Source organism: Simochromis diagramma, unplaced genomic scaffold (assembly GCF_900408965.1).
Source record: "Simochromis diagramma unplaced genomic scaffold, fSimDia1.1 OVJJ01000822.1, whole genome shotgun sequence".
In the NCBI taxonomy this organism is placed as follows: Eukaryota; Metazoa; Chordata; class Actinopteri; order Cichliformes; family Cichlidae; genus Simochromis; species Simochromis diagramma.
Window position 1 is genome coordinate 7,698,291 of NW_024387520.1, and position 13,094 is coordinate 7,711,384.

General features: G+C 42.0%; 1 protein-coding gene across 6 annotated transcripts in view; it reads left to right on the forward strand.

Moving 5' to 3' along the window:
- The window catches only part of mvb12bb (multivesicular body subunit 12Bb), a 34,971-nt gene that overhangs the window by 6,568 nt on the left and 15,309 nt on the right, over positions 1-13,094 (forward strand). For all 6 annotated transcript variants that reach the window (XR_005694291.1, XR_005694292.1, XM_040019613.1 and 3 more), the window contains exons 3-7: positions 3,235-3,330; positions 5,144-5,234; positions 6,284-6,413; positions 6,547-6,657; positions 12,792-12,841. Coding sequence is in view for 4 of the 6 variants with exons in the window: in XM_040019613.1 (XP_039875547.1) it covers positions 3,235-3,330; positions 5,144-5,234; positions 6,284-6,413; positions 6,547-6,657; positions 12,792-12,841 (478 nt within the window). In the remaining 2 variants the exon portion in view is untranslated. The remainder of the gene's footprint in view (positions 1-3,234; positions 3,331-5,143; positions 5,235-6,283; positions 6,414-6,546; positions 6,658-12,791; positions 12,842-13,094) is intronic.

Here is a 13,094-nt window from a genome sequence, read left to right on the forward strand (position 1 = left end):
TCATCCAGAAAAGTTATTCTCTGTCCAAAATGTCTTGTTAGGAAAACAGGGTTTCTTGCATGGCTTGTCTACATCCCTGCACATTTGCATAATGGCCACCTAGTGGCTAGTTGAACACAGCCTCAAGCAAACAATATGCAGCTGCCCCACATCATTATTATGTACTTGTTAATGCTCCTCCTCTCTCTGTAAATTATTTCAACCATGAACAAAACATTTAGGCATTGTAAGAAAGAGTGAATACGTCTTATCCATCCTCTTATCCTTATCAAGGTGATGGGGGGCTGGAGCCTATCCCAGCTGTCACAGGGCGACTCTATTGCAGGGCTAACACTTAGAGACAGACAACCATTCACACTCACATTCACACCTATGGGCAATTTTAGAATAATCAATTAACCTAACCCCACTAACTGCATGTCTTTGGATTGTGGGAGGAAGCTGGAGTACTGGCTACTAACAACTTGTTACTGACAAGCCAGTAGCCAATGGGTGGCTTCATAGTCAGACCCGCCCCCTTCACAACTTCCAGTTTGTTGCATTGCACCTGAAAGTTGTATCTCAAAGCTTCAAAATGGGGTTAAGAAACAAATGGATCATGTCACTGTAGTTTTACTTTGCTTTATGCTTTAGTGTCCCCAAAGAGAAAATTTGTTGTTGTGTCCAAGCTCAAGCTGCCAGCAGTACAGCCACTATAACTACCATGTAGATACAGCTAAATCTATCTGTCTGTGGCGTATGCTCACAGAGCAATGTCAGAACTGGAATACTGGAGGACAATAAGGATAAGTGTTAAATTGTAAATGCAAACCAATAAACAAGGACTGGGTGTGGGTCATTATGTTTTCATGTCACTCAGCTGGATTTTCATTAGCCTACCCTGATATATATTATTATATTATACACACACACACACACACACACACACACACAAGGGGATTTAAGGGGCAAAAACTCTACCAAGGCAAATGCTGTATTCAGCCGTTTTGAAGAAAGTGATTTTTCTTTAAAATGGCCCAAATTTAAAGGGCACCCATGTGTACCACTTCTCAGGTTTTCTTGGTAGTTTTTTCCATGGTCCTAATGACAGGCAGACAAACAGAACAGCAAACATAGCTTATAAAGGCTTTATCAGAGGAATTAATTGTAATGATGGAAGTCATTTCGGTATTGTATGAGAGTACTGTGCAAACTCACACACATATTTTAAGTACTTGATCTACTCCTCATTTAGTCTGTCCAGCTGTCACGGGTCTGTTAATAAGGTGGGCCTCAAAGCAACAGGAACTTAATGGTTATTTTTAATCATTAAAATGTGTGCGCTTTTACGCTATTTTACAGACCCCCCAAATAGAGTTAAAAACCTGTAAATAGCCACAGTGTGTGTGTTTTTTTAATATATTGTCAGAAGCTGATTTATTTTAAAATAAGATCTGAAATACTTCTCAGCTTCTGTGTTTTTCTTTGTTTCCCTGTGCCTCGTATATTTTCTCTTCACCTGGTTTTACTCTCCAGAGAGTTTTGATTTTATGCCTTTATATCTGTATTCACAGCTGTGTCTCTCAGTGCTTCATGGCATCTTGCTGCTTATGTCTGTCTCCAGAGATGCTTCATAGGAATATTCAATACCCCCTAAAGACTTGTTTCATCGGTGGGCTTTCAGATCACTGCAAGCATAAGCTTTTAAGAAGCAGTAGTTGAATCTGACATTGCATTTTAAATCAAATGACACGACCATATTTCAATATCAGAGGTGTGATATCTCTTATCAGACAGGTGACATTCTTCTCATTGAAGTCTGTGTAATGACGGCGCCATACAGTGGCACTCGTGTATGTATTAGACAAGATCCACTACAAGTTTACACATGCTTTTGCTGCCGTGGCTCAGCGGTTGGCGTTTCAAATTCAAGCTGCGTCGCGTTCTTGCTGCCGGCGGCTGTGGCAGGATGATGCCTGAGGTGCCTCCTCAGAGGACCGTGCCCTCGTTACTCCTCAACTTGACTTTGGGTTTCACAAAGCGAGCCCTTTGTTTACGCTGACAGGATGCGCTGGCTACTGACCTGGAAAAAGGTGGCCAAGACGGGTTGTCTTGTAAGGAAGTAAGGGAGGCTGGTGATGTATTGGCTCCTTCTGGGACCTTTCATGGAACTGCTGTGGAGAGGCCCTGCAATCCCTCTCTCTGCTCATCTTCTCCTCTTTCTCTCTTCTCATCCTACTATCTGTCTCTGTTCCCCACTCTAGCCTCTGCTCTCATCCCATCTAGTCAGTGGTGGTTTTGCATGAATCTCCCCATACCATGTCCCCCCCCCCTCAACCAGTCACCGGGGTCATTCATCATTATTGTCAAGGGGGTAATGTGTGTGGGTGGGTGCAGAGATCTATGACTTCTTCATTTGAATGAACCTCATTAGATTGACTCTTCTTTGTAAAGGATCCCTTTAGAAAATAACTCTGGCAGTTATTTAGGTTATTCTCACATGATAGCCAATGGAACATGACGCTTCAGCCAAGCATGTTTGCTCGAACGATGGAAGAGTCTCTGCGATGCAGTCTGCAGGTTATATTTTGCTTTATCACTCTGCCCTGCATACCTAAATTTACATAGCAATGCAGTATAGGACCTTGAGGTTGACTTGTGGTACCCACATGCTGTCAATTTGATGCAATCTCTCTTTTTTTTACTGACTCTACTGCTTGTTTACAACTATGAATGAGCCTGTTGTACAAGGGCAAGCGGCTCGGGTCTTTGAAATCAGACTTTAAATTCTTTGTAATTTATTCTTAGAAAAAGCTGTCTCCTTAAATAAAGTAAAACTACTCGTGCTGTGTGCGCAGTGTCTCAGTCTCAGTTTACCCACGTCTTCACTCTGGATACATTACAGAAGGTTTATTTTTTTTTAAAAAGATACATTCCACATTTACCATAAATATATTCCCTGCTTTCCCACATTGAAGTTTGCCTCCCTTATTAGAGCAGATCCTTGTCAGGGCATCTTTAATCAGCCCAGTCCCAAGAGATGATATTTTTAGCCACCTTTTTGGAGGCTAAGACTTCTTTACCCACGCAGAGCACTAATGAGATGGAGCAGTAGTGTAGGCAAGCGTTAATTAAGGCTAGTATGCAAAGGAAGAGGCAAAAGCAGCACGCTCATGGCATACATACATTAACTTTATCCCACCTCCTGCATGTTTTCTCTCTCCTTGTTTTTTTTCCCCTATTTTTTCCACGTAGGTTGCACAAACAACAGATGGCTCTGACGCCGACCTGAGGAAGGACGGCTTATTCAAATCCAAGGTCACTCGCTACCTCTGTTTCACCAGGAAAACTGTAAGCGTGAATGTAAACTTCTCCCTTTTCCTATGCGCTCTGCACTAGCTCCTCATCTGCTGCACCTTCTTTTTTGATTGTTGTATGCCAATGGTCATTAGCTCACTTTTTGCTGCCAGAATATCTTAATAGGCCTTGTGTTTGTATGAGTCAAAGTCCCGCTTTAAAAAAGGCAGGACTGGTAGTGCAGTTTTAAAGTTTTCGATAAAATGGATATGCATGCATATTCTGGATGGATAATACCTGGAAGAGGTATTTTTCATGTTGGTGGCCCTCGAAGATATTATTTATGTTTATTCATGAAATAGCAATGAGCTGTATTTTAACTATTCCAATTTATCTGATCAGCAGCAGCCATGGTTACCAAAGCTTATGTACATATAACATTTGAATCAGAAAATGCCTCCTATTTATGCAAGAGAAAATGCTGTAGGATATATATATATTTACAGAGAGAGAGCTCCTGATTTGAGTAGCCACGACTCCTCTGTGGCTGAAATGATCTTTGCATTGTATTTCTCATAATGCTGTTGGGGCATTTTTTTGACTCCTCTCCTGCCTGCAGCCTACAGCTGATGTGTTTCTGCTTGGCTGTCAGCTGCTCTGTGGCCATAAATACACCTGCTTACATTGCCAGGATAATCAACCTGTCTAACCTCAGCGCATACAGCTTACTATTGGTCGTCTATTAATTAAGTTTCCGTGGGTTGCAGGTGGACGGTGCAGGCAGTAAACAAAACCTGCATTTTTGTTATTACTTTGCATCAGCTCAATTTTAGGACTTAATCGAGTCCGATTCTTTTTCGGCATCCCCCTTAAAGTCAGGCAACCTGGCAGCGGCTGCCTCGTGCTGGAGCTCAATCTGGCCCTCGGTTTAGTATATAGCATACAAATGGCCTTCCCCTAGTTCCTGTATATTATCTTAAAATGTGTGTCCACATTGTTTTGAAGACTTTGACGCAAATAAAACATGACAGAGCCATCAACAAAGGCTATTTTGTCTGCCAGTCAATGGAGCTCCCACTGTAATTGTCTATGACAAAAACAGATTCTGTAGAATTAGCCCCTGTATTATGTGGGGAGAAGTAAATAGTTTGTGATTTATCATACTCTAGGTTGAAGGTAGATAGCCCCCTTTGTCAGGTTGCGAAGGAAAAATTCTCCCCGGAAAAAAAGAAAGGGGGGGAAACACTAAAAAAAAAGGTTTCATGCATAGTAATAACATTCATCCATATTCCTCCTTACGTCAGTGTAAAAACTATGAATAAAAAATGTCTCTAATGGTAATGACTGTCGGGCAACAGTGGCAGTGGAATCCAGGCTTTTCGGACGCATCAAGTCACGCCTGGCTCGCCCCACTCTCTACTGCCGCTGTGTATTATTGCAATTTATTATGGCAAAAAATGAAAATGTAATGGGAGACAGGGAAGAGTCATGCTTGAAAATGTCAGCTACACAGTCCGTGATTATTTTTAACTAGTCCCATTCTGTTGATCAGACTGCCTGCTCTGTCTCCCATCACCCCATAGCTTCTCGCCAAAAGGTTGAGAATGATTACAAGTTCACACATGCATTCTCTCACTCCAGAAAAAGCTATTAGAGAGTAATTACGTGAGCTATTTTGTCAACCATTCTCTTTAGAGACTTCTTGAGCTTTTAGTAAATCATTGAGTCTATTATCTCTACATTTTCCTCCCTGAGCACCCAAAAAAATGACTAACCTTTTTCTCATTCTTGCTCTCTGTCCTTTCCAAAGTTGCATTTGCATATATTATTTTTAAAAGTTGCTGCCTCCGCGCTGTCGTTCGTGCAGGGGCCCGATGTTGTCGTGGACATGAAGCTGACTGATATTAAAGACGCCCTGCCAGAGTCGTTCACACCAATGCAAGAAACAATGGACACAAGTAGGTAAACAGTCAATACCGACCACAGGCTCGCTCCCTTCCTCTTGCTTGTTTTTTTCCCCCACCACTCTCCGACCAGCTTATGCCGAGGTCCTCAGGGGCAGCTTTGCTTGAGATAGTGAATGTTTTATGGGTGCAGGTTAGCTTAATTTATGGCAGGCTGTGGGAATAAAATAAACATTTTGCCCTGGAGGTACAAGAGAAGAGAATCATGAGTCATTGTTTATCTCAGCTGGAGCTGTGCTTTTCTTTATGAGGGCCTTATTTATGTATTTATTTGGGGAGAGGACGAGTGGATGGGGGTTATCTAATATTAATGAAATGCATTCCCCAATGCTTTAGTGCTTTTTGAGTGCTACGTATTTCCCCCTCACTATCCACGCTGTGGAAATGTAATAATATTTTGGTGTGGGGAGTGAGGACAGCTTGTTTATTATTTTTATTATCATTGCATTTACACTGCACTTTCTAGTGTTGCTGGGGAAATAAATGAGCAAGGCACAGATGCAATATAGGGAAAGCATGGCAATGTGTTTTTTTTTCTTTTTTCTTTTTGCCAGAATGAAGAAAAGAGATTATGTTTTGTTTGGCTATGTTGTAATTTAATGTTTTATTACTTTATGTGAATCCATGTTTAATGTATACATGTGACATTATGTATGAGTTTCTATCTAGAATATTGAGTTTAAATCCCCGTTGTGCTCTAAAGCTGATGGAGGATTCACTTAGTTCTGTCATTTTACCTACTAAAGCGATAAAAATGATAATAACACATGTGAATTTTGTGGCTTTCCAGTGTCCACTCATTTCCCCTTTGAGCACAGCAAGTCACCCACAAACTGATATTAGCTCATCTTTTATTCGGAGGATGGTAATGACTAAATAGCAAAGCATAAATGGGATTTGTGAATATATATTTTTTCCTAGAGGCTCAAACTGTCGACAGGTTTTTTTTCCCTTTTCTTTAGCCCCAAACTGTGGAGAAAACAGAACTGAATAATCAACTAACAATTTCTCTCTGACATCCTCATATGTACTTGACTCATCAGAGGAAGCTGCCATGAGGAAGAGGAGGCTCTGTGTGAAAATGAGCCCTCGTGAGGATGCGAAGACAGCTGTATGTGACATCCAGATCACGGCAAAGTCCAAGACCCATCTTGTTAACTACACCTGTGTAGGGTGAGCTATTTGACAGCGGGAATGAATGAAATCGTAAAGTTTTGTAACTTTTCCTTTCGTCGCAATCATTTTGCCATTTGCAAGTAAAACTGCTAACCAAGCTGTTGTGTGGCTTTTTTTCATTCGTACACAGCGAACTAAACAACATGGGAATATGGTATCGGTTGGGAGATGTTCACCAGCGTCAGCCGTCTAGAGTCACGTCCGGCAGGGTTGAAAGCGACGCCCAACCCAGCACAGCGAGGTAACGCCCCGCCACAATATTCAGCTGTGCATCTCGGGTTTTAACTTTTCCTCCTTGCCTTACTTTTCATTTCCTGTGCTTGTGAGCTTTTGTTACGCTCCTGTGCCTCTTGTACGCCAACAAAGACACGAGCAATTGATCACTCCCGGGCAATCTGCTGTAAAGGTTGCTGCTGGACAACAAGATAGCGAGGGTGAACTGGATAGACGGGGCTAACTAGACAGGAACCCCTGAACAAGAACAGAAGTTCAATGAGGGCTAAACTCCTGCTATTTGTGTAGTGTCCCAGGAGGCAGAGGGAGGTCGCTCCTCCGACTGCGGTGACAAGAGGGTTGTAGTTTGCAGACAAAAAAAAGAGGAGATGTAGCCCGGAGAGGGAGCGACAGCTGCAGAGGAAGGGAGAGCACCAAGATCTCCTCCACGCTGGTATTCGTGTGTCCCCGCCTCCGCTCATGCTGCTCCGGCTTCCTCTGCCTCGGGCCTCCGAGTGAACGGAGCAAACCTTTGTACTGTGTCCAGAGCAAACAGCTCAATTATTTATCGCAATGAAGAGCTGGGGATTTCCAGAGCAAATTGTAAATAAACAATCGAGACTCCTTTGGTGTGGCGGTGCTGTGGAGGGTGAAGCTTGGCACAGCGATCTGACGTCTTTGCCAGCTTGAAGTGCTACGTTCTGCCATCCTGTGCCGGGCTGAGTAAAAGCTCCAGCAGGCCAGAGCGGTGGAAGCCACCAGCAGGAGTATTCAAAACAGAGCTTCTGTTCGCCGTGGCTGTGCAGTGGGGTGAGAACCATTAAAACTGGAAGGCTGCGGATTCAAAACCCCAGGTTCAGACCGCGTGGAGTTTTGTGAATGGTCCATATTTTGGAAGCCGATGGTCAATAATCTTTGATGTGATGAAGTTAGATCGAGTGCTCGGGCCCACGTGCGCCTTCACAGCTCTCTTGACGGTAATCCTCAGTTCTTTTGAAGCCCACTTTCAAGTTGGTGAGGCACAGAGGTTGGAATAAATTGTACCTCGAAGCGACTCACACACCCACTGCCCCCCCCCTTACTCTTGATGCCTGCTGAGATCACAGGCCGCTGTTTTTGTGTTAACATTAAAATTCATTCCACAGTCAGACTCTTCTTTTGAGAGTATTTCCATCCGTAATGCACCGACGCATAAGGACGAAACTGTGGGCAATTTACACAGTGGCAGTTCTTACATGTACTTCAGACAGCCATACATAGAGCCATAAATAGTTCTGTAATTTTTTTTAAGTCACAGATAAGATAGTTTGACACAGTGATTTATAAACAGCTCCTCAACAAGCACAGATTCCCTGAAGAAGTACAGTAACACAGTGTAACTGTCTGTGCAGTGTTACCCCACTATACTTTATTCATATTCAGCAAGAGAAAATTCTCTCCTTCACGCCTCCTTCGGGCTATCTATTACAACTTTATGGCCGTTGGAGAATAGCACCTCTTAAATTTAAGTGCTCTTTACAGTCAGTGGAAAAGATGTTTTAAATACAGTCAATAATGTATAAATTTTTAATGACCCTTATAATTTTGAAAGCTGCAGTGATCCCTCTCAAATGTTACGTTGCCTCGGGCGGCGAGAGCTCGTTAGGGTTGTATACAAACGTAAACCGCAAATCAGGTTTTTTCGGCGGCAACAGAGCTGCAGTAACTGCAGAGCGTTGCATCATTACGGGACACGCGCAGTTACTGCATCGAGGCCAAGGTGTTATATTTAAATTGCTTTTGTATCGTTTTTGTCAGCTGTAAAACGCAGGGGCTGAGAAGTTTCGGTTTCGCTTTAAGAGTCCGAAATTGAATTTGCAAAAATCTTAAAACACTTTAGCTTTTCTTTCCTGGGCACTAATACTCGTTATAAGTGGTTTCTGTGTGAAATAATGAGCCTGGTGAGGGCTTTTCTTTGGCGTGACTCAGAGGTTCAGTCAGCGCCATCAGACCTATTTTAACCACTCTTACTACTGCTAAGCACAGTATAGGGAAATTTATACTAGAATTATGGCTTCAAGTAATTATTTACCTTCATGATTATTGTAATGAGTCTCTTTTATAATTAGTTTATAAAATTATCAGTATAAAGGAAACAGCCATGAAAACTTGCCTCACCCTGTGTGACTGGGGTTGCAAAACCTAAAAAAAAGACTGAGACTGAAATTATTCATTGGACTTCTGGCTTGTTTGCTGTGTCCAGGTGGCATTAAATTCATACATGTAATAAAAATTGTTATTGACTACTGTGAAGTGCTACAGATAATAAAAAAATAAATGGTTTTTCTTCATATTTCAGGTTTTATGTTAATCAGACAGGTGTTAAAATGTGATCTACTTTCTATTCAGCGTGAAGGAAAGTCCTAAACAAGTCCGATTTTTTAAATTCAACTTTCATTTAAGCATTAGGAACCTTGAGATTAAAATCTCTGTTTCTAGTGAGATCTGTCATAGAGAGGACACCATATAAATGACAACATAAGCAAACAAAGGAACTCAACAAGTAACGTAACACAAAACATAAAGTGAACAGCAGTTGCACAGTTTTTATATTGGCTCTGAATTCTCCCAGGGAGACAAAAGTATTGTGATTTAGTGAGTTTGAACTTTATTTCGTGACCCAGGTGCAAAATCAGAGGACGCTGCTCTAACAAGTTCAGAAAAAGTCCTTGGTGCCTTAAAGAAGCTCTGCTTCTAGAGGAATGCAAGACTCCAGCAGGTGCTTGTAAAACTGCAAAAAGGAATGTTGGGGATTTGTAATGCAATAATTTATTTTCCTCATGCAGTTTAGTAGTTAAAATTATGGATAAACAGTAAAGCTGAAATGGTTGTTTCTCACTGGCTCAGGCTGTTGTGCCATATTGAGCAACTAAAAGTTATAGGGAGGAGGCCCGCTGAGCCGTCTGCTGCGCAAATACGTTTAAACACTGTGTGCTTAACGTCTCTTTATCAGGTTTGTCTGAAGCGTCTCAACCCGAGACGGTGTTCTGATTCCATTCATGGCAGCAGGTTGATGTCAACCACTTCAGCTTGTTCTCTGTCAAGACTGACCGTATCAGCAAGTCCCTGACTTTATAATGTTAGGGGGGGGGAACAGCACCATCCGGCCAGCCTTTTAATGTGGCCAGTAAAGTATCTCCCTGCTTCCTCCTCCTGACCAACGCTGCCATTTGTTCTCCTGATAAAACTGTCATTGTTGAAGCTGGTATCTGACCTCTGCAGTGACTGCTAGCATAAATTAGCCTTATTCTAACATTGCAGTTTCTTTTGCCTCACTCAGAATCAAGGTTTTTGACATTTCTCTTAAAATAATGGGCCACTGTACACACGGACACTTTTTAAATCAATCTGTGCAGTGATAAAAATGTCAAGGCAAAGTCTCTTTTTCTTCCATTTCAGAGGTTTTTTTGCCTTTAACACCTGAAGGCTCGATAGTCATCAGTGTCAGAAATGGCACGCGTATCAATACATTTAGGATTGCACAGTCTTCTACCTGTGACACTCCGCGCGTTGCTGCTCCGCACGATTATTGTATCAGCTTTCATTGCACGCTGGTTAACCAAGACTTCCCACTGCACACAACTCTTGAGAGAAAGAGACACGGTGACTGTCAGCGTGTCGCATGACAGATCCCCTGTCTGAAGTGTTGAAGAACAATCCTTCCCGGCTCAATCTCACTCATTACTTTGCTACGTTTTGGAAAAAGTTGCAAAAACTAGCCGAGATCAAGCGAATGGATGCAGAGCGGTGCCAGAAATGATCGAATGATCAGCTAAGATCTGATGGGCAGAGACTACTCGGTGATTTGCCACCAAAGTCTAAGAGATTCTCTTTTCAACACCTGACACTGAACTTAAAGGAAGATAATGATGGGTGAGAAAGCAGCTCCCACAAAGCAGCACTGTTGGCACATAGAGGAAGGTGTGGAGATGTTGTCACGGCAAAGGCTGGATGTGTGTCAAAACAAGAGCTTCCAGCTCTCTGTATCGCAGCTCTGGCTCTTCAGTCAGTGATATTACTCTCATTCTCATCTTACCTACCTGCCTGTCTGTCGCCACTGTCTCTTCCACTTTCTCTTCTCCTCCTTTTTTTTTTTTTTTAAGTAGACAACTCTTTTCCGCATTTGCTATTTGTAACAACAAAAAACAAACACCACTGAATCGTAATTCATGTTGTCGAATAATCCTTTGTGCTTTGGTTTGCTTTCTTATTTTAACTGATTTTAACTCGGGCAGATTTCACGGGGAACATAATACTCTTGATCCACGTTGTAATTGTGTAAATCTATCAGGCCGCGTTCCCAGTTTTACTCTAATTTGATGAGGAACTACACTATAATTGAATATTCAAATTAGGAATATGTGTCAATATGGCTCTCCTTGCCTGAAATGAGGATTAATTGTTGTCAAAACTCCTGTGGCCAACATAACACTGCTGTTGATTAGCAAATGCACTTGCCATGTTTTTTTTTTCCTGTTTTGTTTTAAGAATTAGTTGTCTAATTGATTTGCCATATGTTACCCTCTCCAATCCACCTAAAATTGTATTTAGAAATCACCAATTTGGACTGAGACAGTTTTGAGCTTTTCAAACAGATGGGAAAAGAAACCCTGGAGGTTGCCTGTGGAACAGTATTCCACGAGCCTAGTGGGGATTTCCACGAGTACCACATTCACTTTTTAGGTTCACAGATAAATAGCCAGACTTAATGCGGAGCTCCCTGCTCTCTGCGTCTCCTCCGAGCGCTAATATAACACCACAAACTGCGATCCCTTAAAAGACATTTAAACCGTTTGCCTCCACTTTATCACTCCGAGGGACGTCTCTGTGCTTTGAGAGACGCGCACCTTTCTTCCTCAGCTCCTCAGCTGTGGAATCAACCTTTGCAGGGTAAAAGAAGTCTGCCTTGAATATGGCAATCGTTCCCACAAGATTGATGCCAACCTTTTAAAAATTCACCATTGGCCTGGATTTAACATGGCCAAATGCTGATGTAAATGAGGAGGAGAAAAAGTCGACCCTTTCATTGCAAATAAATCTGAGTTGCAGGCTTCAGCTCATAAATACCACAGCCTGTCACGAGTCTTGTTTTATTGCTCTTGATGGAAATTATTGCATTTATTTATGTCGTCCGTAGATACGAGTCTTTGCAAGTCACAACTCGCACATGTACTAATAGGATCCGGCTTTAGTCTTAATTTTTTTAAAGTTTTACACTCTCCGTCAGTGAAAAATTGATTATGTTTTTTCCCATAAACACACCAAAAACAGTACATAATACGCAGAACGCACTTTGTTATTTGCAGCTTCACACCTGCTCACTCCCAGAATCTGTCCTGTCTGCGTTATAATTCAGATTCCTTTTATAACCGACTTGTCTTGTTCGTGGTCTCGAACAACAAACTCGCGTGTGCTCTAATGAAAGCAATTCCCCCTTTTTTTATTGATATCGCCAACTGCTTTGCATTATCGTTATAAGAGCATTTGTTTTATAATGCCATCGTTGCTCCCTTTACCTACAAAGCATGTCATGTTATGCAGCTCTCTTGAAGCTGTGAATTCCCCCCACCAGCACCACCACTGCTTGCTGTGGATTTATCGATCCGTAGGGGTGAGTCACAGGGTGTAATTCATGATAGCTTGATTGATGAGGATTTCAATCTTATATGGTTTGTTAACTTCAACTCCCCGCAAAGTGCATTCTGTGCTGTTTTCTGTAATACAAGGCCATGAAAGAGGGAGAGAAGAGGGAAAAAAACAGACTTGCCTTGAATAATGGAATCTCTCAGTTCCTCCAGAATTAACAAGATCCTGCTCCAAACCCCTGCTAAAGGTCTGCTCGAGCCCCTGGGCAGCTGAGGCACAGTTTAACTTCGACCATTTCTCCTCTTCAAGTTCACCCTGTTATTTCAGTGCTCTGTTTTGCCTTTGGACATTTTAGAAAGCCCTTTGTATTTTGGAGGAGTTCTAATGCTTTTAATCCGTAAATAAATTTCCTGCTTTATTATATTTGAATTCCCGAGGGATGTCTTTGGGAGCACAGGTGTTCCAAAACACAAAGTTAACAAGCATTTTTCTTGTGTGTAACGTGACTGAATATTGTTGCTTTTTTTCTCTCTCCAGCTCGAGGATTTACTCTGAGCGTCACGGCACTGGACTCTACACCATGACAGGTAAAAGGTGTCTCACTCACACACACACACACACACACACACACACACACACACACACACACACACACACACACACACACACACAAACAGACACACACAAATATGCTTGTCAGTGCTATTTATGATGCTGTCACTATAGACAATTACATGAAGTGAATATTTGAATATTTCCCAGAATGCACTATGCTGTTAAACTGCTGTCAAAGTTGATATAATGCTTAATGCTTTCTGTGTCGTTTTTGCCGTTTGTAAA